Source organism: Acomys russatus, chromosome 24 (assembly GCF_903995435.1).
Source record: "Acomys russatus chromosome 24, mAcoRus1.1, whole genome shotgun sequence".
Classification (NCBI taxonomy): Eukaryota; Metazoa; Chordata; class Mammalia; order Rodentia; family Muridae; genus Acomys; species Acomys russatus.
This window is the reverse complement of record NC_067160.1, coordinates 47,064,757-47,084,102: the sequence shown is the minus strand read 5'-3', so window position 1 is coordinate 47,084,102 and position 19,346 is coordinate 47,064,757. Positions and strand designations below refer to the sequence as shown.

At 46.3% G+C, this 19,346-nt stretch overlaps 1 protein-coding gene and 1 pseudogene across 2 annotated transcripts in view; one reads left to right on the top strand and one right to left on the bottom strand.

Annotated features, from left to right (window-relative positions):
- The window catches only part of Mrrf (mitochondrial ribosome recycling factor), a 49,679-nt gene extending 30,854 nt beyond the window's left edge, over positions 1–18,825 (top strand). Inside the window, exons 5-6 of one of the 2 annotated variants that reach the window (XM_051167089.1) lie at positions 7,274–7,433; positions 18,678–18,825. In XM_051167089.1, coding sequence (XP_051023046.1) covers positions 7,274–7,433; positions 18,678–18,755 — 238 coding nt within the window. In that variant the 3' untranslated portion in view covers positions 18,756–18,825. Of the gene's footprint in view, positions 1–1,400; positions 1,484–7,273; positions 7,434–18,677 lie in introns of those variants that run through there. The other variant, XM_051167090.1, reaches the window with a different exon arrangement.
- On the bottom strand, positions 3,349–3,453 carry LOC127207779 (uncharacterized; annotated as a pseudogene).
- Positions 18,826–19,346: the final 521 nt, after the last annotated feature.

The window sequence follows — 19,346 nt, the reverse complement described above, 5'->3', positions numbered from 1 at the left end:
GTGTATGTGTGTGAGCTTCAGCAAGAGTTTTGTCCACTTAGTGCAGGGCTTGGGTTCCAGTCCTTCCTGGCTGACTGAGAAGATGAGTGGCTTAAAGGAGACCATTCAGCTGCGAGCTGGAGCTGGGACCGCTGACCTCATCTCCTTTCTCTCTGTTAGCATAGGTGCTAGGACCCTTTCCCACTTGTATGCTTCTCTTTGGTCTCATGTCTCTAAGAGGCCTTAGTGTAGCATGACGGGTTAGTGGGAGGGGTGGGGTAGGGTACTTAGAAGCATAGGAAACGCGGCTGGGCTACACAAACAAGCCCATTTCCTTCAGGGCTTAGCCCCAAAGCATTGAGTCGCTCCTTCCAGCAAACAATGAAGCAGGGCATGTCTGCTGCTGATTGCAGCTCCTGCTGGGGGATGAGGGGGGAGCAGTCTCCCAGCTGCCCGGGGAGGGGGTGGCAAGCACTTTCTCTGGAATTGTCAGAGATGTGTTTTGATATGCTGTTCCCTGAAATGCAGCTGCCTTCTGAGGCACTACCTCTCCTGTTAGCGCAGAAGTCATGGCCTCTGCAGCCCCACTGCCTCCTGCCGCCCTTGCTTCCTGTTTTTATCTTGGTAGTAGCGAATCTTGAACCCAGGACCTCCCACATGCTAGACTGGTGCCCTGCCATTGAGCTATATCCCAGCCCTCTTTCTGCTTTTTGTTTTGAGACAGGATCTCACAAAGTTGCCCAGACAGGCCTTAAACTCACTCTGTAGTCCAGGAAGGCCTTGACCTTGGCAGTTCTCCCACCTTCGCCTCCAGGTAACGATTGCGGCTGTACCACCGGCTCGGCCCTCTGTCCTTCTTACCTTTGCTGCTCTCCATCCACTTCATGCCCAAAGCTTGAAGGGACCAAATCCTTTTCAAGTGTTTCCTCCCTCACCGCTCACATCCTATTGTCCCTGAGACTTGGAGATCCTGTGGTTAGAATAGTTAGTGTAGCCACCCTGGGTAGCGCTCCTGCAGTGCACATGTGCTGGCAGTGGGCCAAGCCCTTGCCACCCATCATTTCACTTAGTCCTCGCATCTTCCTCTTAGTAATCGCATGCTCTCATTCTAAACATGAGAGACTGAGTTTGCTGAGGCCGAATGTCATATTCAAAGTTCTGAAGCCAGCAAGGGGCTCTAGGATTCCACTTCTTGGCTGAAAAGCACATCTTTCTGTGTTTAATGCCATCTTTTAAGTGACCAAGGACATCATAAGTGGGTTTTGCTATAATGACCCAAACTCCACAGGGATTTCCCTGGTGGTGAATAACTTTGTACACATGTCCCATTCAGTAGAAACAATGGGAAGCATTGTTTCAGCCAGTGCGTTTCTCCGTGTGTTGGTTACCAGCAGGGCATGCCCTCTGCTTGTTGTTCATAGGAACATGCTCAAGGAATTCTGCAGGAAGGCCCCCATCCAGGATGTTACTGGACGACCTGCCTGGCGGAGTTTGTGCAAACAAAGTATGACCCTGCTGGCTCAGCCAAAACCCCTGACTGGTGCTGGAAGGCTCTGTGACCCTCGCGGAAAAGGCTGCTGTCTTTATCACCCAGCCAAGACGCTGCTGCAGGGAGGCTCTCGAGCCTGCGCTCTGTCTGTCTAGCAGCTTCTGCGCAGACTCCTCTTCTCAGACACTCCATGCACATTGCTGGCCACACAAAATTCTGGTCTAGTTGGGTTTCCTTTGCCTCCTGAGCCCCTTTTGTGTTGTTTCATGTTGTTTGTAGGAGTCCTACAATCTGCTAGGATTCCTCCCCTAAAAATACAAAACAAAACAAAATCATGAGCTGGGCTGTGGTGGCGTACACCTTTAGTCCCAGCACATGGGAGGCAGAGGCAGACAGATCTCTGTGTTCGAGGGGGCTAGCCTGGTCTACAGAGTGAGTTCTAAGACAGTCAGGACTGCACAGGGAAACCCTGTCTCAAAAAAAAAAAAAAAAAAAAAAAAAAAAAAACTGTGATAAAATACACATTAACTTTTAAAAATGATTTGTCATTTTAAGTGTCAGTGCATTTCATCTGTAAAACTGAACCTGTATGTATCGAAGAGTTACCTGTACACAAACCATCCTTGGCAGCCGTTCTCCTATCTGCCCCTTCTGCTTGAGGAGCCTTATATAGATGGAGTCATACCCTGGTGTCCCTTTGAGTTAGGCTTTTCACTTGGGCTTGTCCACGTGTATGTGTATCAGGATCTCACGGTCCTCGTGAGGCTGAGTAACAGCCCATTGCACAGCTGACTCACTGTGACACTGGAGGGCTTGTGTGGCTTAGCACCTGTCAGCCCTTCTGGCCTCCTCACTTTGGAGAGTCTTGACCTCCTGCTCTCTCCATTCCAGCCATAGTGCCTTCCTTCAGTCTCTGGGAAAGGAGCAGGCACCCCTCTTCTGCAGTGTGTGTCAGCCAGCCCAGGGTCTGGCCTGGAGCGTAAGGGGCTCAGCCGTTGTGTAAGAGGCAAATGTGCACCAGTTTAGAATGGCCATCAGGCTCCTGGAATACAACCATGAGTACACTTCCCAGAGCCCATGAACGTGAGCTGCAGATGATCAGATGCATTGATCATTGGACTGGAAAGGGATTAGGATATTTCCATAATATAATGTGGTATGTTTCTTTTTCTAAAACAGATGTGCCCTTGTTGCTTCATGAGGAAAAAATTAAATGTGTTTGATTAAGACATCCATAAGCACTCCCATGTACTGAGGCTACTGTCTGCTGCTGCCTCTTTGCTGCCTCATGTTTGTTGTACCTGATGCTCTGAGTTGCTCTCTGAGTGTCTTTTTTCATCTTCCTTGATGTAAGGAAACTGAGTCTCACAGATGAAGTAGTTTTTTCTCAAGGACAACTGTCTTCTTGCTGACGGTAATGAAATAGGTCTGTCTGCTCTTGTATTTACTCACAGGCCAAGCTGAGTACCCGTGTGTCTGCCCTTCTTCTGTTGGCTCTTCCTACCCAGAATCCCCAGCTCCTCTTACCTTCCCCCATTCTTACTCCTTTTCCTTATACATTTTTTGACAATTGACTGTGTACTTGAGTCCTAAAACAAATGGTTTTTTACAATGTCAGTAATAGTTACACACTGCTACACTTAGAAACCAATATTAATGGTGGTAATAGAACATTTGTCTAAAATACTGTACTGTATTAAGGCCACATTACATATAGTGATCTCATTTTTTAAAAATATATTTTATTAATTTATTCATATTACATCTCAGTTGTTATCCCATCCCTTGTATCCTCCCATTCCTCCCTCCCTCCCACTTTTCCCTTATTCCCCTCCCCTATGACTGTGACTGAGGGGGACCTCCTCCCCTTGTATATGGTCATAGGGTATCAAGTCTCTTTATATTGTCCTCAGAGGATATATCAGATATTAAACTGATAAGAACAGATACTACACTTGATCTTAGCCAAAAGGCCGAGAAGCAATGATCTCATTTTTTTATATAGCCTATTTTTCTTGAGCGTTTATTGAGGAGTCTTATGGGTTTTTTTTGTTTTGTTTTGCTTGTAATGTGTGTGTGTGTGTTTTTTTTTTTTTCTTTCATTTGAAATATAAACAAAGCAGTGAAAAAATAGCTTTCTTTCTTAAAGGTTTCTCAACAGTAGGATACCTATTGCAAATTATGTATGAAACACAAGATTGAAGTACTTCAAGAAGGTCTTTTTGGAGAACTTTAAGACGTTTCTTCTAGTCTTAGCTTCCTTTCTTTTCTGCCCCTCCTAGTATTTCAACAGGATTATATTTTTGAATCAGTGGATCAAGTTTTAATTTTTCTGTTCCTTCCTTATACTGACATATGCTTTGGCAAAACAAAAAAGAGACCTAAACATGTCAGCATGATTTTTGTTCAGTGAATTAAAAACCATAAAAGTAACAAGATCAGATCCAAATCCCTAAACTCCTGGCTTGGTGGTTTTGTCCTGTTCAGTCCCAAGCTTCATATTACAACTTTGAAAGCTTTCTGCCTGGAAGCAAAAGTTTATGATTTATTTGAAATAGATTACAAGGATACAGGCCAGAAAGATTGAGGTTTGAATCCCAGTCCTGTAACTCAAGCCCATGGGCCAGTCACTTAACATCCCTGAGACTCAGTTTCTTCTTTCGGAAGAATGGGGCTCTTAGGTTGAGAGGAGGGTTTTGCAGGGCTTAGTGAGGTCACTAATTCAGCTGGCTGCTTGAAATTCTTTTTGTGGTGGGAGAAAACAGTATGCAGTGCCATGGCATACTCAGCTTACACCCTCACTACACACACTGACCATGTGTCCAGAGCATGGGAGGATTCTGGCACTGAGTCACCAGTGCTGTCCCCAGAACATGGGACTTCACTGCGCCTCCTCAGCTTCCTCAGGATTGTTGCTCTGAGAGTCAAGAAGCATTGCCAATGATGCCACTTCAGGGCAGAGCGTTTTTGTTTTGGCTTTTGGTTTTTGGTTTTGTTTTGTTTTGTGTTTTGGTTTTTCGAGACAAGGTTTCTCGGTGAAGCATTGGCTGTCCTAAACTTGCTTTGTAGACCAGGCTGGCCTCGAACTCACAGCAATCCACCTGCCTCTGCCTCCCAAGTGCTGGGATTAAAGGTGTGCACCACCATGCCTGGCTGCGTTTTGTTATAATAAGTCCAGTCTGTGGCTTTTGAGACAAGCCAGGGGTGACTTCCCATAATGTGCCACATGTTGGCTGGGGCTGGCAGTGCATGCCCATAATCAGAGCACTCGGGAGACTGAAGCAGGAGGATCAGAATTTCTAGGTGAGACTGGGTGACATCGTGAGACCTGACTCAAAGAACCCCGAACAGCCACAAAGATACTGCACTTGGATGGGCCTCATTTTCTTTACCTATAAAAATAGAGTTCGTGGTGGCCAGTGTTATGTTGCCTTCACACAAGCTACAGTCACTAGAGAGAGAGGATGCCTCCATAAAATCGGGCTGTAGGCAAGCCTGTGGGGCATATTCTTACATAGTGATTGATGGGGGAGGCCTAGCCCATTGTGGGTGGGCCATCCTGGGCTAATGGCCCTGGGTTCTATAAGAAAGCATGCTGAAACAGGGTGTGAGGAGCAAGCCCGTAAGCAGCCCCCCTCCATGGCCTCTGCATCAGCTCCTGCCTCCAGGTTCCTGCCCTGCTTGGGTTCCTCCTCACTCCCTTCAGTGATGAACAGTGATGGTGAAGGATGAGCCCAATAAACCCTTTCCTCCCCAGGTTGCTTTTGTCAGGGTGTTTGATCACAGCAGTAATAGCATTAACTAGGACAGCTCATGATCTAGTAAGCCCGTCGGGGTATGGCCTTCCAGCCTGGCCTCTTGCTACTCCTTTTCTTGTTCTTATCTGCTCTTTCTGGTTCCTCAAGTGAAACATGGTTTCCTTGCACTATAGCTTTGTATTTGGTTGTTTCTTATTTTGCTCCCCGAGGTCTACTTGCTGTCTCCTACAAGCAAACTATCTCATACCGAAAATGTTGCTGTGTAACCTTGCCTCCAAAATTATCCCTGGTTGGCTAAATAAAAGGCATACCTTTTAAACATACCTGGGCAGGGCAGCAGTGAGAAGTGGAGCTCAAGTTCACAGGCTTTGAGGACGGAAGGATCATGGGGAGGGGGCAGAGCAGGGTAGGAGAGGAGAGGAGAGGAAGGAAGCCAACTGCCAGGAGTTAGCATGCAGGGAACCACGTGGTCAGGAGGAATTTACTCTGGATTAGCATGGAGAGAAGCAGCCCAGATGGAAAGCATGTGCAAGTACTTACGGGGATACTGCATGGGAAGGAGCCAGATAGGGATGATTAGGACAAGCGCACGGGATGTGGGGCTGGGTGGTCACAAGGCAGTTTAGGGGGTTAATATCTGCCCAGCCCCAGGTAAATTAAGACTTATCTAAAATCTGTCAGGTATCTGTCTTTTATTGATTATGTCAGTGGGTTAGATAATACTGCTCCAGTAATTACAGGTGTTAATAATAAACATTATTAGCAATTTATATTTTCTACAACATTGCACCTCATAGCTTTTGTACATGTTCTTTCTTGGAAATCCCTCTAGCCCTGCCAGCACTAGAAAGGTGAACTTACTCTTCGGATCTATGAGGTGTATTAGTGAGGATAGTGTGGAGGACGCTGCGGGAACAAGCGATCTCCCACGCCTCACCGGGCACGCAACAGTAGACCTGTATGTCTCAAGCTCCGTGGGAGGTGCTGGTCTTTGCAGCTGTCCTGGACCCGAGCTGATGGAAGCTCTGCCTCAGCTTTTCTGTGATCCAGGGAACTCATGCTGCCTCTGAAAGCTCCTGCCCTGAGCTGACACACAGCATTTTACACACATTTCCTTAGGTCATGTAAGTTTGTAGCCTAACCTCAGGGTAAAGAGCGTGTGTCTGTGTCAAGAGACCCAGAGCGGTGCTGAGTGGACCTATGAGCTGCCACAGTTAGATGTCATTTCTCTGGGACAGGCCTGCTGAGCTGAGCTGAGTTTCTCTGTGGCCTCTTATCTTCTCCCACGTCGGTCACCTCATACTCTGATAAATGTCTTTCTGCCTCTCTGCAGCTAATTTCCTTAGGAGCAGGATGAAGCTCTGTTGTGTGCGTTCTACTCCGTTCCCTCGGCTTCTGGGACTCAGTGTTTACAGGACGGAGAATGGAAGGCTGGGCTGTGCCGCTCGGTTGTCATCATGATTCAATGTGAACTAGTGATGCTGTGTGCGATAAAATGCCTTTCTTTATGGTTTACACTTGTCATGATGAAGATGCTGATAACAAAACTGACATTTATCTGGGTGTGGCACACCTTTATCCCAAGACTTGAGTGGCAGAGGCAGGCGGACCCCAGTTCAAGGCCAGCCTGTCTACAGAGTGAGTTCCGGGATAGCCAGGCCACACAGAGAAACCCTACACCATCATCATCATCTTCATAATGTGTCAGGGTCATTGCTAACTGAGTCACATGCTCATCTTAGTTAGTTTCCACCCACGCATTAGATTCCCACTAGACCGCTGGGGATTTTGAGGAGAGGATGTGTCTGGATCTTGTAAGTACCTTGCTGGTTCCTTAATGTCTCTTACTTGCTCTTACTAGATGACTCACTAGGACTAAGCATGTCCATTGGCATCTGTCGGAGGGTGAAGGTCATCAGCTGACGGGTTGGAGCCATAGTCTGTTGAGCTAACAGAGTAGTGTGTAATTCTTGGCTGGAGGTCAGTGTCTTACTAAACAGAGTAATTTTGTTGAACTTTTATATGTATGTGTGTGTCTCTTTTTCAGAGTAACCAGGGAACACAGAGAAATGCTGGTAAAACTGGCCAAGCAGAACACCAACAAGGCCAAAGAAAATTTACGGAAGGTTCGTACTAATGCAATGAATAAACTGAAGAAATCAAAGGACAAAACCTCGGAGGACACCATTAGACTCATAGAGAAGCAGGTACAGTTGGCAACAGATGTAGCATTTATGTATGTCATCCAAGGATTCTGTGTCTGAAGCAAGGAGCGAAACAGAATGCTCTGGTCATTGAAGTCACATGATCAACACCAAGTCTCTTAAGTCTAGCCCTATGGTAGACCCTGGAAGGACCCACAGAAGCAGACAAGATGCTGTGACCTCTGACTGTGTGCTGGGCTCTGGGCTGAACACTGTACCCTCCTCACTACAGGAGGCTGCAGGTACAGCTGAGGGCCCAGCATTCACAAGGCTCCAGGCTCAGCCAAGGGCCTAGCATTCACAAGGCTCCAGGCTCAGCCGAGGGCCTAGCATTCACAAGGCTCCAGGCTCAGCCGAGGGCCTAGCATTCACAAGGCTCCAGGCTCAGCCCCCACCGCTGGAGCAGCCGCACAACAGAGCTGAAAGAGGGCATGAGGAGGCCGGGTCAGGGAAGCTGGGGGACCTGTGCATGCTCTCTTGCTCATAGTGGTAGAAGTGGGATCCAGACCTAGGCAAACTGATCCTAGAGCTACATGCTTTGCTGTCTAGCTTCCCGGCTGCCGGAGAGAGAGCAGCTGTGTTCTCTCTGCCGAGCACTCCTTCTGCTGGAGGGAGCGGGTGAAAGGCCCGGAGCCAGGTAGCCCAGCACGCACAGAGGTGTGCTGATTCAGAAGAACATTTCCCCTTGGGCCCACAGGTCATGAATGGTCTTAGGTACCAGGGTGAGGAATTGTGAGCATGTGCAGAGCGGCTCCATGTTGGCTGTGCGTCCGTCAGTTACTGGCAGCCACGGTTACGCTGCATAACTAGAGACCCGCACTGGAAGCGTCAGGGCACCCACATCATTGCTCATCTCGTTTCTCTGAGCCACCTGGGGTGTAGCTCTTCTAGGCTGGGCTTGTGAGCTCAATTTCAGACCACACATTGGGCTCAAGTTTGTTTTATACATCTCTCAATCTTCCAGAGTCAACAAGTGTCCTTTCTTGACAACAGCAGGCGCCAGGACTATGAATCCAAGCACCTGACTCACTGTAAGGCCTGCTCTTGCCCCTTCCCAATGCCTAAGCTTGTTTTTCAGGCCAAGCCAGATGGCATTGTTGCCAAGAAGTCTATACTTACCTCATAGAGGTCTGTGGGGCATGTGTGAATATTTGATTATACTTTACCCTCAGGAGAAATGCAGGTGTCCGGGATTTAGGGAAGTGATTCAGTCAGTGACATGTTTGCTGTGCAAGAACAAGATCTTGGGTTTGATCCCTCAGAACCCACATGAAAAGCTGGTCATGGAAGTCCTCGTCTGTAAGCCCAGCAGGAAGCCAGGAGGGGTGCAGAGGTGGGAACCCTGGGGCTCACTGGCCTCACATTCTGGGTTCAATGAGAGGCCCTGGCCTGAAACCCAAGGTGGATAGTGGCTGATGGGTAAAAGAAAAGAAACGCGTGGTCTTCACACTTGCGCACACACGTGTGTACTTGTACCTCCCCATCCCCACCCCTGTATCTGAGACCTGCTCCCAAATTCTCAGTCAGTGAAGCTGGAATGGTACCTGGGAATTTTAAACTGCGTCCCAGGCAATTCTCATGCAGTAACTGTCTTGAAAGATCTCATTTTTTTCAGACAAAGAGAGCACATGTATGCTTACAAAAAGTTACTGTGTGACCAGGTGGAGAATGGGGTGGGGGAGGAAGGGGAATTGATCAGGATTTAGAAGATGAAATGAGTAATGTTTAGTGTCATACCAAGTGTTGGATAGGCCCCAAGGCTGCTGTGTGCACAATGAAAGCATCCTGTTAGGAAAGTTGAAAACAAAATGGGGTCGGATGAGGCATGAGCAGAAGCCAGCAGGGCAGGGAGCTGCTGGAGGCAGGGGAGGGGCCACTGCCCTCACAATGGAGCAGCTAGCATTTTGGTTGTAGGTCAGCCAGCAGTCACCTAAGGGAATTTTGACTTCTGGCTGTTGCTCTTATATTTCCTGATTCAGTATACCACCTAGAAATCATGTTTTTAAAGATTTTTAATATTATGTATGCATGTGCATTTATGTGGGAGATATACAGTGAGTGCACGTGTCTGCAAAGTCCAGAAGAGAGTGTCAGAGTCCCTGGAGGTGGAGTTACAGGGCCTAAAGCGTCTGACGTGGGTGCTGGGAACTGAACTTGGATCATCTGGAAGAGCAGTAAGTGCTCTGAACTGCAGGCTAAGCCACCTCTCCAGCTTTGAAGCGTGTTGTTTAAATGTCTCCCTGATACTTCTGCAAAAGTGTGAAAGAAGGACCAGAAACGTGTGTGTGCAGCTGCTGTTCTGTGACCGTGGAGAGCTTACTTGACCCTTGGATCTGTTTTTTCCTGTAAAGGTTTTAGTCCTATCTGCCTGAAAGGGCTCCTAGGATGCTAGACGGTGGGTGCCATTAGGACGCCTAGCGGTTAGATTCTCAAGTCCCCCCTGCTGTCTTTCTACCCTCCTGGTTCACTCAGAGGGACATTCATAGAGAAGGCTGTCTCTCCAAAGAGAGCCTGCTCCTCCTTAGTACACTGAAGACGGCAGGAGTCGGGGGGGGGGCGGGGGTGCGGGAGTGGGGGAGGGAGGAGAGGTCATCTCTGCAATGGACACGTGGCTTTTGTGTGCTTTCTGATAGTAGGCTTTGGGCATCCTGAGCTGCCAGGCTCCCCTCATTCAGCAAGTTGGAGTCTGCCGCAGAGTGCAGAGTGCATGCTCATTGAAGAAGGAAGACTGATCAGATAATCAGTGCTCTTGTTAAAACACACTTGACCTTGCCAGAAGCCTTTCCTCACTGCGCTGGCTTCCACCCTTTTCAGACTGTACTTTCCCTCCAGTGCGTCCTACCGTCTGTTATTCTTTCCAAGTGAAAATACTTTGTTCTTCTGATACTGAACTGGTGCCTGGTTACTGTGAGACAGAATGAAGACAGCCACGACATCTCAGCCGAGTAGGTGACCATCGTCAGCATCTCGGGGCGCTCCTGCGGGCTGGGAAATCCCACCCTGCACAGCGCAGCAGCCTCTCCAGTGTGAAAGTCTGGCGGAGAGCCATCATTTCCCTGTTACTCCTGCCTTGTTAGTAGCCTCGCTTGCAGTCAGTCGTGTGGCTGAGGTTGGGGTGGAAAGCAGTTGGAGGCAGCCCAGGGCATCATGTTCTTTCTCTATTTGGACAGCGCCAAAGAAGTTTTTGCCATTGGTTGGTTGGTTTGTTTTTGCTTTGCTTTATATAATTAAAGCTGCTGGGTGATTGTTCCTTCATCAGCAGTTTAAAGTACTATCTGGCCATTATAAAGACTGTTTAACAGTCTGCAGGAGAATCATCCCATAAATGCACAATGTGGAGAGGCACTCAGCCTTTTGAAATAGCCCTTTCCTTTTCTTCAACACATAGTTCTAAACAGTATTGAGTCGTACAATATATGTAAACGTTTGACTCCAGGTTTAACTTTTCATTTGTTATTAAGGGGACTAGTTGTTTATGTGTTTGAAAAAAATTTACAAATGGCAACTTCTCACAGCTGCTAAATAATTCATCTTGCACTATGGAAAATTGTCTTTTAGAAGCTCTGCTTTTAGATATTTTTATTTTTAAAAATCTTGTTTAAATTTTCTAAAACTTACATTAGTGAGGTTTCAGTGACTATCTTCCCCGGGTGGAGCACCCCAGGTCTAGCTTACGGAATAGAGAAATGCACTGGCTGGCTTATTTGTTTTCTCCCTGGAGCTGGGGTTTGACATGAGAGCCCTACATATGCCTTGTAAGCACTCTACTCCAACCCCAGAAATGCATTTTTTTTTAAAGGTTCTTAATATATCTTTCCAAAATCACTCGAGTTTGTAGAGTGTCAGTGTCTCAAACACATGTGCATGGTTTCCTTTATGTGTCTGAGGAGGGCAGGCACTAGAGGTGCACACCACCGCGCCCAGCTTAGCCTATCTTTTGGTAGGTTCTAACATTTGAGCTGAGTTTCTGTTCTTATGAGACAGTGCCTTGCTATGTAACACTAGCTGGCCTGGCACGTCTTATGTAGCCCAGGTGGTCTCAGATTCATCCGAGTCCTTCTGTCTTAGTCTCCCAAGTATAAGGATTACAGGTGTGTGCCACCATACCTAGCTGAACTCAAAATTGCAATGTGAGCTTACAACTCTAGAGAAAGGTTTTTAATATATTTATTTTTAAAATAAACTTTATTATAAAAAAATCACACACTAAGATTAACCAGACTAAAAGTCTGTATGTCTCACTGCACTTCTGTACTGTTAGAATAGCCCTTCTGGGAGCTGGAGATGTGGCTGAGCAGGTGAGAGCACTGGCTGCTTTCCTAGAGATTCTGTTCCCAGCAGCCATGTGGAGACTCACTACCATGTGTAAGTCCAGCCCTGAAGGATTGATACCCTCTCCCAGCCCCCCTGGGCAGCAGGTACTCCTGTGGGGCATAGACGTGCAGACAGATACCTATCCAGTGTGCTCTGAGGCCATCTGTACCTGTCATGCTTCACGTGGACTTTACATTTTACTGTTGAATTTATTTTTATGTATTTCACCACCACTGTAACAAGATCAGAACTGAACAAAACATTAACTTTCTATCCTCTTTCATAATTCATTTGTTTGTTCTTATTAATATAAATCTTTATAGCCTTCATAGAGGATGCTATGACAGCTGCCCAAAACCTTTTATTTCTGATTTGTGACTTTGGAATGTATCTAAAAGAAATTGTCAACTTTAATCAGTTAAGGGGTTGTGTGTGTCATTAGTGTGTTATGTATAATAATAGAAAACTAGGAACCAAGTTTCTGAAAATATTTTTTATGTCCATTGGACTTCCATTATTGGAATTTATATAGAAGTTAGGAAAATATTTTATTAACATGGACAATTTTTAGAATTATTTATTGCTGGGCGGTGGTAGCACAAGCCTTTAATCCCAGCGCTTGGGAGGCAGAGGCAGGCGGATCTCTGTGAGTTCAAGGCCAGCCTGGTCTACAAAGCCAGTCCAGGACAGCCAGGGCTACACAGAGAAAGCCTGTCTCAAAAACCCAAAATAAATAAATAAATAAATATAATTATTTACTTACTTACTTTTTGTGTATGTAAGGCAGGGTTTTCCTTGGCTGTCCTGGAACTCAGACATCTGCCTGCCTCTGCTTCCCAAGTGCTGGAATTAAACGCATACGCCACCACGCCCGGCTGAATTTATTATTTTTTAAACAGTGGACTATACAGTAACATTACAATTACATTTTTAGAAAGAAAACTTGTGGCTGGAGAAGTAGTTGAGTGGTTACAAGGACTGCTTGTGCTTACAGAGGGCTCAGGTTCAAACATCATCTAAACTCTGGTTCTAGGGGGTCTGACCTCTGTGGCCACCAGGCATGTGTGTGGTGCCCACACATATATGTGCACGCAGAATACACATAAAACAAAATTAGTAAGTCTAATAAAAATGTTTTAAAGATACTTAGGCATACAAAGATCAGTAACTTTAATTATCAACTATTAGAGGTAGTCGTTTCAGTGATGCGACTCTGAACAGCCTTGTAGCTTATGAAATTGACCCTTTCTTCTGAAATCATTTTTAAAATTCTTTGGAGGTCAGATTCTCTTGAAATATTCTTATAACAACATTTCTTTCATCTCTGGTGTCTAAGATTGACATGGTCAGGATGCAGGTTCTGTCTCAGTCATTGTATCTGACTGGACTCCCTCAGCCCCTAGCCTAGCCCAGCACTGCTGCGGGACCAGAGATGTCCGTGCTCAGGTCTGACATCTGCCAGCCTGCTGTGGTACCTTCGCTTCAGTCTGCCACAAATGGGCCTGCTCAACATTAAAGCATTTGGCAGAAACCACCAGTGACTCTGGCCAAGATCCTTTCACTGCTGTCTTCTTCTGAGAAGCAGCACTCTCTGAACTGAAGCCTGGTGCTGGTGGGGCTGACGGAGGGGAGGGCCCTGCAGGCAGGAGGCAGCCAGGAGGCAGGCAGGGGCTAGACCTGGTAAGGCCATCCTCAGAAAGGGTGGCTGTGTGCAGGCCTGTGCAGAGCTCACTCTGTGCTCCTGTCTCCTGCTTCTCCATCCCTCTCTTTTACATTGATGGTGGTGGTAGTTCTGGTGGGGTTGGTGATAAGTGATATAATATAAAGCGAGACGTGAGAGTAAAGATGGTTCTTGCTTTGGAGTCAGGCATTCAGACCGTAGCTCTTTCCTTGGCAGCTGTGTAAGTGAACAAATGGCTTTGCTCATCTGTAAGCTGGGGTGGTCTGTGCGCATCCCACAGGAGCACAGGAGGACCAGAAGACACGCGTGCTTAGCTGAGACTAGTATATGATGGTTCTTGATCATTTTCACTCTGTTCGTCCACTCTGGTTCCTGATCTTGTGATTTTAAAGGACATGGAACTGACTCCTTCAGTGGCCCTAGCACTTGGTGGATGGGATGAGGAGGGAGGAGGCTGGGTAGTGTGGAGCAGGCTTGTCAAACCAGCCACCAGGAGTGAAGTTTTGGACACATCATGTCACATAAAAAGTTAGTGGGCAGAGCAGAATGGACAAAGCAATCCTGCCCAAGTTACTTGGCTTAGTTTTCTGTAGAATGGGGACAATAACTGTCTTTTTTATAGAAATTATGTGAGATGGTCAGATTTCAACAAACGAGTTAACAGAAACAGAAACATTTCATACAGTAGAAATTCTTACGCACTAGCTAGGTGAAAATATGCTAAGGGACACAACAGCGTTTCATGGGTCATGTGGATTGTCAGCCAGTAGGAGCTGCTGCTGGTGGTGTCATTAGTCATCAGTGTTTTACAAAGTCCGATAAAGATGAAAATGGTGAGCCTGCAGGTGACCTGTTCCCAAGGGCCCTTTGTACCTATTAGCTGGTTTAAAAAAAAAAAAAAAAGAGTTAGTAAATACTTTCATTGATGGACTAGCGTGAAGTCAGAGTGGTAGTAAAGTCACAGTGACAGCAGCCAGCATTTGCATAAGATAACCAGAGTGTAGTGTGCTTATGTGGTCCTTTTACTTACCTGTCAGCTGCGGAGAAGGAATGGCACCCTCATTTGATGGGTGAGGACACACGCTCAGACGGATGCCATGGCTCATGTTTTCCTGTATTGTTAGACTGTTAGCTCTCATTCCAGCCTGCAGTGCTGCTGCGCTGCTAGGCGCTGCTCCTGGCCTACGCAGGGCAGCTGCTGAGGAGGAAACCAGCTGCCATGCTGAGCCCGGCCACTCTTCCAGAGTATCTGGCAGCCCCAGGAGCTGTGCTTTTTCCAGCTGAAAAATGTGTAGATTTTAGTATGGTGAGAGCTTGGCGACGTTCCTGCCTGGGACCAATTGCTGCAAGACCTTTTTAGTTTCTGCTCTTTCAAACCACGGATTTAGTTCCTAATTCCTGGCCAAGGCCTGTGGTCGGCAAATAAAGATGTCAAGCAGCTGCCGTGCTGCTGAGCATACAGATCTGCACACTGTGCTAGCCCTTGGTGCTTCCTGCCAAAGCGCCTGCCTTCATTTCAACCTCATTTAAAGTTTGAAGGGAGCCTGCAACACGTACTAAATCATGTTTCATTCTTAGAAAGGCATGCATACTTTTGCAGAAAAACTTCCTGAGAACATGGTATGTGCTCTGTCTTAGGTGGGATATGACCAGTACAGACCTGAATAGCACATTATTCATCTTCCCATCACTAAAAGATAGAATATTAAGATTTTGGCATGTTATATACATATATGAAAGGAATTTAAATGGAGTCACCATGTAATGGAAGAAACCGCCCCAACTAGACATCTTATGTCCCTGGTATACCAAGAAGACATTTTATGCCCCTAGGTAAAAACCTCCACTGCCAAGAATGGGCTATGTCTTGTTGAGTTGTTGACCAAAATGGTCCCATAGACCACCTCCCTAAGACAGAAAAAGAAGGAAAAAAAAAATCACAAAGACTTGCTAAGACTATTGATGACTCTCTATAACCTGGTGGTAAGGCTCTATTGCTGAAGACAACTTACTTACGTCCTAAGGCATGTGTAAATCCAGCTGGTGCCCAGCTACAAACCTTGTGACCTACAACAGAGGCCTGCTTGTAAGATATATTGATGTAGTAATGTCACAAACATTGTAGGAGTAACCAAGCCACTCCCTTTATTTGCTTGTTTGCCTATTTCTTTATTTTTGGATTGAAGGCCTGTTCCGTGCAATGGAACCCATCCATGATACTGATGAATTGTTCAAGAAACTGAGACTAGGCAGGTCATATACCTAGAGAAAAGCCTACTGTTATTATTCTGCTAAAGGAACCTAGGAATAAAATGACCCCTAATGGCATACTGCTATACTTACAGAACAGAGCTTAACCTACAGCTTAGCCCCATCAGAAAAGCTTATTTTTGCAATAGGTGATAATTAACACAGAGACCCACAACTGGTCAAATGAGATGTTGAAGACTCAGCCCTTAACGGATTGTTACTATCAAATCCTTCCCCTCAAGGCTCAGGGATCTATGTGGAAGAGGAGGCACAATGTTTGTTAAGAAGCCAGGGGTGGGGGATGATTCCAAGGAAACAGTGCCTTCCAATACAACAGGACTGATATACAAATGAATTCACAGAGACTGACAGCAAGCACAGGACCTGCACAGGTTCACAGCCGACAGAGCCCAGCATAGAGAAGGGGGAGTGGACACACAGCCCTGCCCCTAACCAAGAAGCTATTTTCAGTTGATACCTTCTGGAAACGGCAAAGTTGGTTTTCTCAAGTAAAGTGTCTCTGGGCATATCAGCCACACTATAGGGCATGCCATGTGTCCAGGAATAAACAGACTCCAATTTTTTCCTTTTTTTTTTTTTTTTTTTTTGAGAGAGAGAGAGGGAGAGGGAGGGAGGGAGAGAGACAGGGGAGGGGGAGGGAAAGAGGGAGGGAGAAAAACCATGAAGATAAGAAAAGTCTGCGGAAGGGCCAGGTGTGGTGGTGCATGCCTTTAATCCCAGCACTCGGGAGGCAGAGGCAGGCAGATAGATCACTGTGAGTTCGAGGCCAGCCTGGTCTACAAAGCAAGTCCAGGACAGCCAAGGCTACACAGAGAGACCCTGTCTGAAAAAACAAGAAAAAGAAAAAAGAAAAATCTGAGAGAAATTGAGGGAGGAAAAGGAATATATTATGAAAAAAAGTTTAATGAAGATTAAAAGGTTTTGGCATGTGTCTTAGTTTTGTTGAAATATTTTATAGATTAGTTTTCGTCTACAGATACGTAAACAGAAGTTTTTATTTTAAACTGTTTTTTTCTTTAATTGAAGGACAGCATGAACATGTCTGTAAGATGTTAAGAATATCGTGAAGCACTTTTTCTTATTTTTATTTTGCACATTTTTTATTATACAAATGTGACCCATGCTTGAGTCGTAGTCAGATGTATTTTTTCTCCTTGAGAATTTGACCCGGCCATTGTAATGCCTCTATGTGTCCATCTGCTTCCCCATCCTATAACTTTAGATTTTCTGATTTTTTTTTTTCATTATTAAAAATTAAGCCAGGGGGTGGGGGCTGGAGAGTTGGTTTCAGTTAAGAGTGTGCCCTGCCCTCACAGAGGACCCAGGCTCAGTTCCCATCACCCACTTCAGGCCCGCCTCTTTCCGCCTCCTCACACCTACACTTGATATAGTGCACATAAACCATGCAGCCATGTGCACACGCAGATAGAGTTTTCAACTTCCCTTTGTTAAAGCCAACAAAACATCTTTATACCTAGACCTTAAGAATTTGGAGGCTGGGGAGTTGGCTCATGATGAAGAGCACCTGTTGCTCTGCCCGGGTTCGGCTCCCAGCAGCCACATGGTGGCTCTTCACCACCCATAGCTCTAGTTCCAGGGAATCATACATGTCGATAGACAAATACATAGAAAAGCATAGAAAAGAATGTAAAACAATACCAGCTTGGGGCTGGAGAGCTAGCTGAGTGGTTGGGTACTGGCTGGTCTACAGGACCCAGGCTTGATTCCCGGCACCTACATGGTGGCTCACAACCATCTGTGACTCCAGTTCCAGGCATCTTACATGCTCTTCTGGCCTTCTCGGACTCCAGTACACACATGATGCACAAACACACAGAGAGCCAAAACACCCATACATAAAATAATATCTATAACATTTATACAATATTTTATGTAATATAACATAAAAAGAATATGTTCAGATCATGTCCGCATGATAATTTCCCAGTTGAGGCATTTGCATCAGTTTGCTTTCCTACTGTGATGCGGGAGGCGCTCATTCACTGTAGCTTGCTGGTTCTGAATATTGTAATTAGAAACAGTAACATCAAGTTTTGTTAGCAGTGATAGCTGAAGGTGTGTCTTGTTTTAATTTGCATCTTTTGTGTCTCCTGAATTTTCTGTGTTTGCTGATCAGATGCGCATTTCTTTTTCTTTCTTTCTTTTTTTTCTTCTTTTTAGCTCTAAGATCTTACTATTCTTTATATCCGTTCATCTAAAGGCTTTCTGAAACAGAATAGCCGAGGGGTAAGACATTCTAGAAGCCTGTGGGTCCAGATGACTCTTTTGTGGGCTTGAACGATCCTTTCACAGAGGTCACATGTCAGATAGCCTGCACATCAGATATTTATATTGCAGTGCATAACAGTAGCAAAATTACAGTTATGAAGTGGTGACAAAAATAATTTTATGGTGGGGGGTAGTCAGCACAACATGAGGAGCTGTATTAAAGGGCCGCAGCATTGGGAAGGTTGAGGACCACTGCTCTGGGGGCTTATTACTTTATAGTGCTTTATAGTAGTTTTATGTTGGCTTGTAGACTCAAATTGCCGTATATTAAAGTCCGATGTTATGACTTCCTGACTGCACCCGGAATAAGTGGTCTGTCTTATTTTTCTTATCTGTAGAAGGGGAATAGTCAGAGCTGTTCTGAGGGACTGCTGTTAAGAACCAGTAACAAGCCAGGCATGGCGGCGCAGGCCTTGAATCCCAGCACGTGGGGACAGAGGCCAGCCTGATCTATAAAGTGAGTCCAGGACAGCCAGGGCTACACAGAGAAACTGTTGACTCAAAAAAACAAGAGGGGGGGAGAGGGAGAGAGAATCAGTAGCAATGTCCATGTACATTTCCTAGTGCAGAGCTAGGATAGCCTCAGTCAATGTGAACCTTGTCACTATCAGTATTTCCCAGAAACTTCTGCATGTTTCAGGAACATCTGTCCCCCTACTCCAGTCATCAAAGTTCAATTTTTGTTCTTGCAGATCAGCCAAATGGCCGACGACACGATGGCAGAGCTGGACCGGCATTTGGCAGCAAAGACCAAAGAGCTCCTCGGATGAACGTCAGCAGCCACAGCCGCACATCAGAGTCCAGTTTCATCCCTTAGGTGCCAAGCTGGTGCCTCCACTACCATCATCGGCCATTGGAGACTGTCCCTGCTGCTTCTCCACGGGAGGCCCAGCCTCCTGTTGGGGTGCTCAGATTTGCAAATCTCTTCCTTGTTTCCCTGCCCAGCCTTGTACTGCCCCAATCTCTGATGTGAAGGCCCTCAGAGAGAATGTTCGCTGTTGCCAGTGACCCTGACTGTGTGATGTCACCACAGGGCTGGGCCGCTGTGAGGCTTAGCAGCTCCTTTCAGACAGTAAATGAGGCCCTGCCCTCAGGTACACTCGTTTGGACTAATGTGGGCCTTCACTCCGACTGCTGCTGATGAAGCAGGCGCAGAGGAAAGATGGAGTGCTCGGATGGAAGAGCCCCAGAGCTTGTTTATGAAGCCACCAAGAGCAGGCTTTGGCTGGTCACCCCACATGCTGCTCCACGCAGCCTGGGCTCCCACTCCTGCCCTGTTTACTGTGGCATCAGTGGTACCCTCTGGGCAGTCTCTCTGCCTCCAGATTTAGGCCCCATTTTGGCCTTGGCTCCTCTTATTT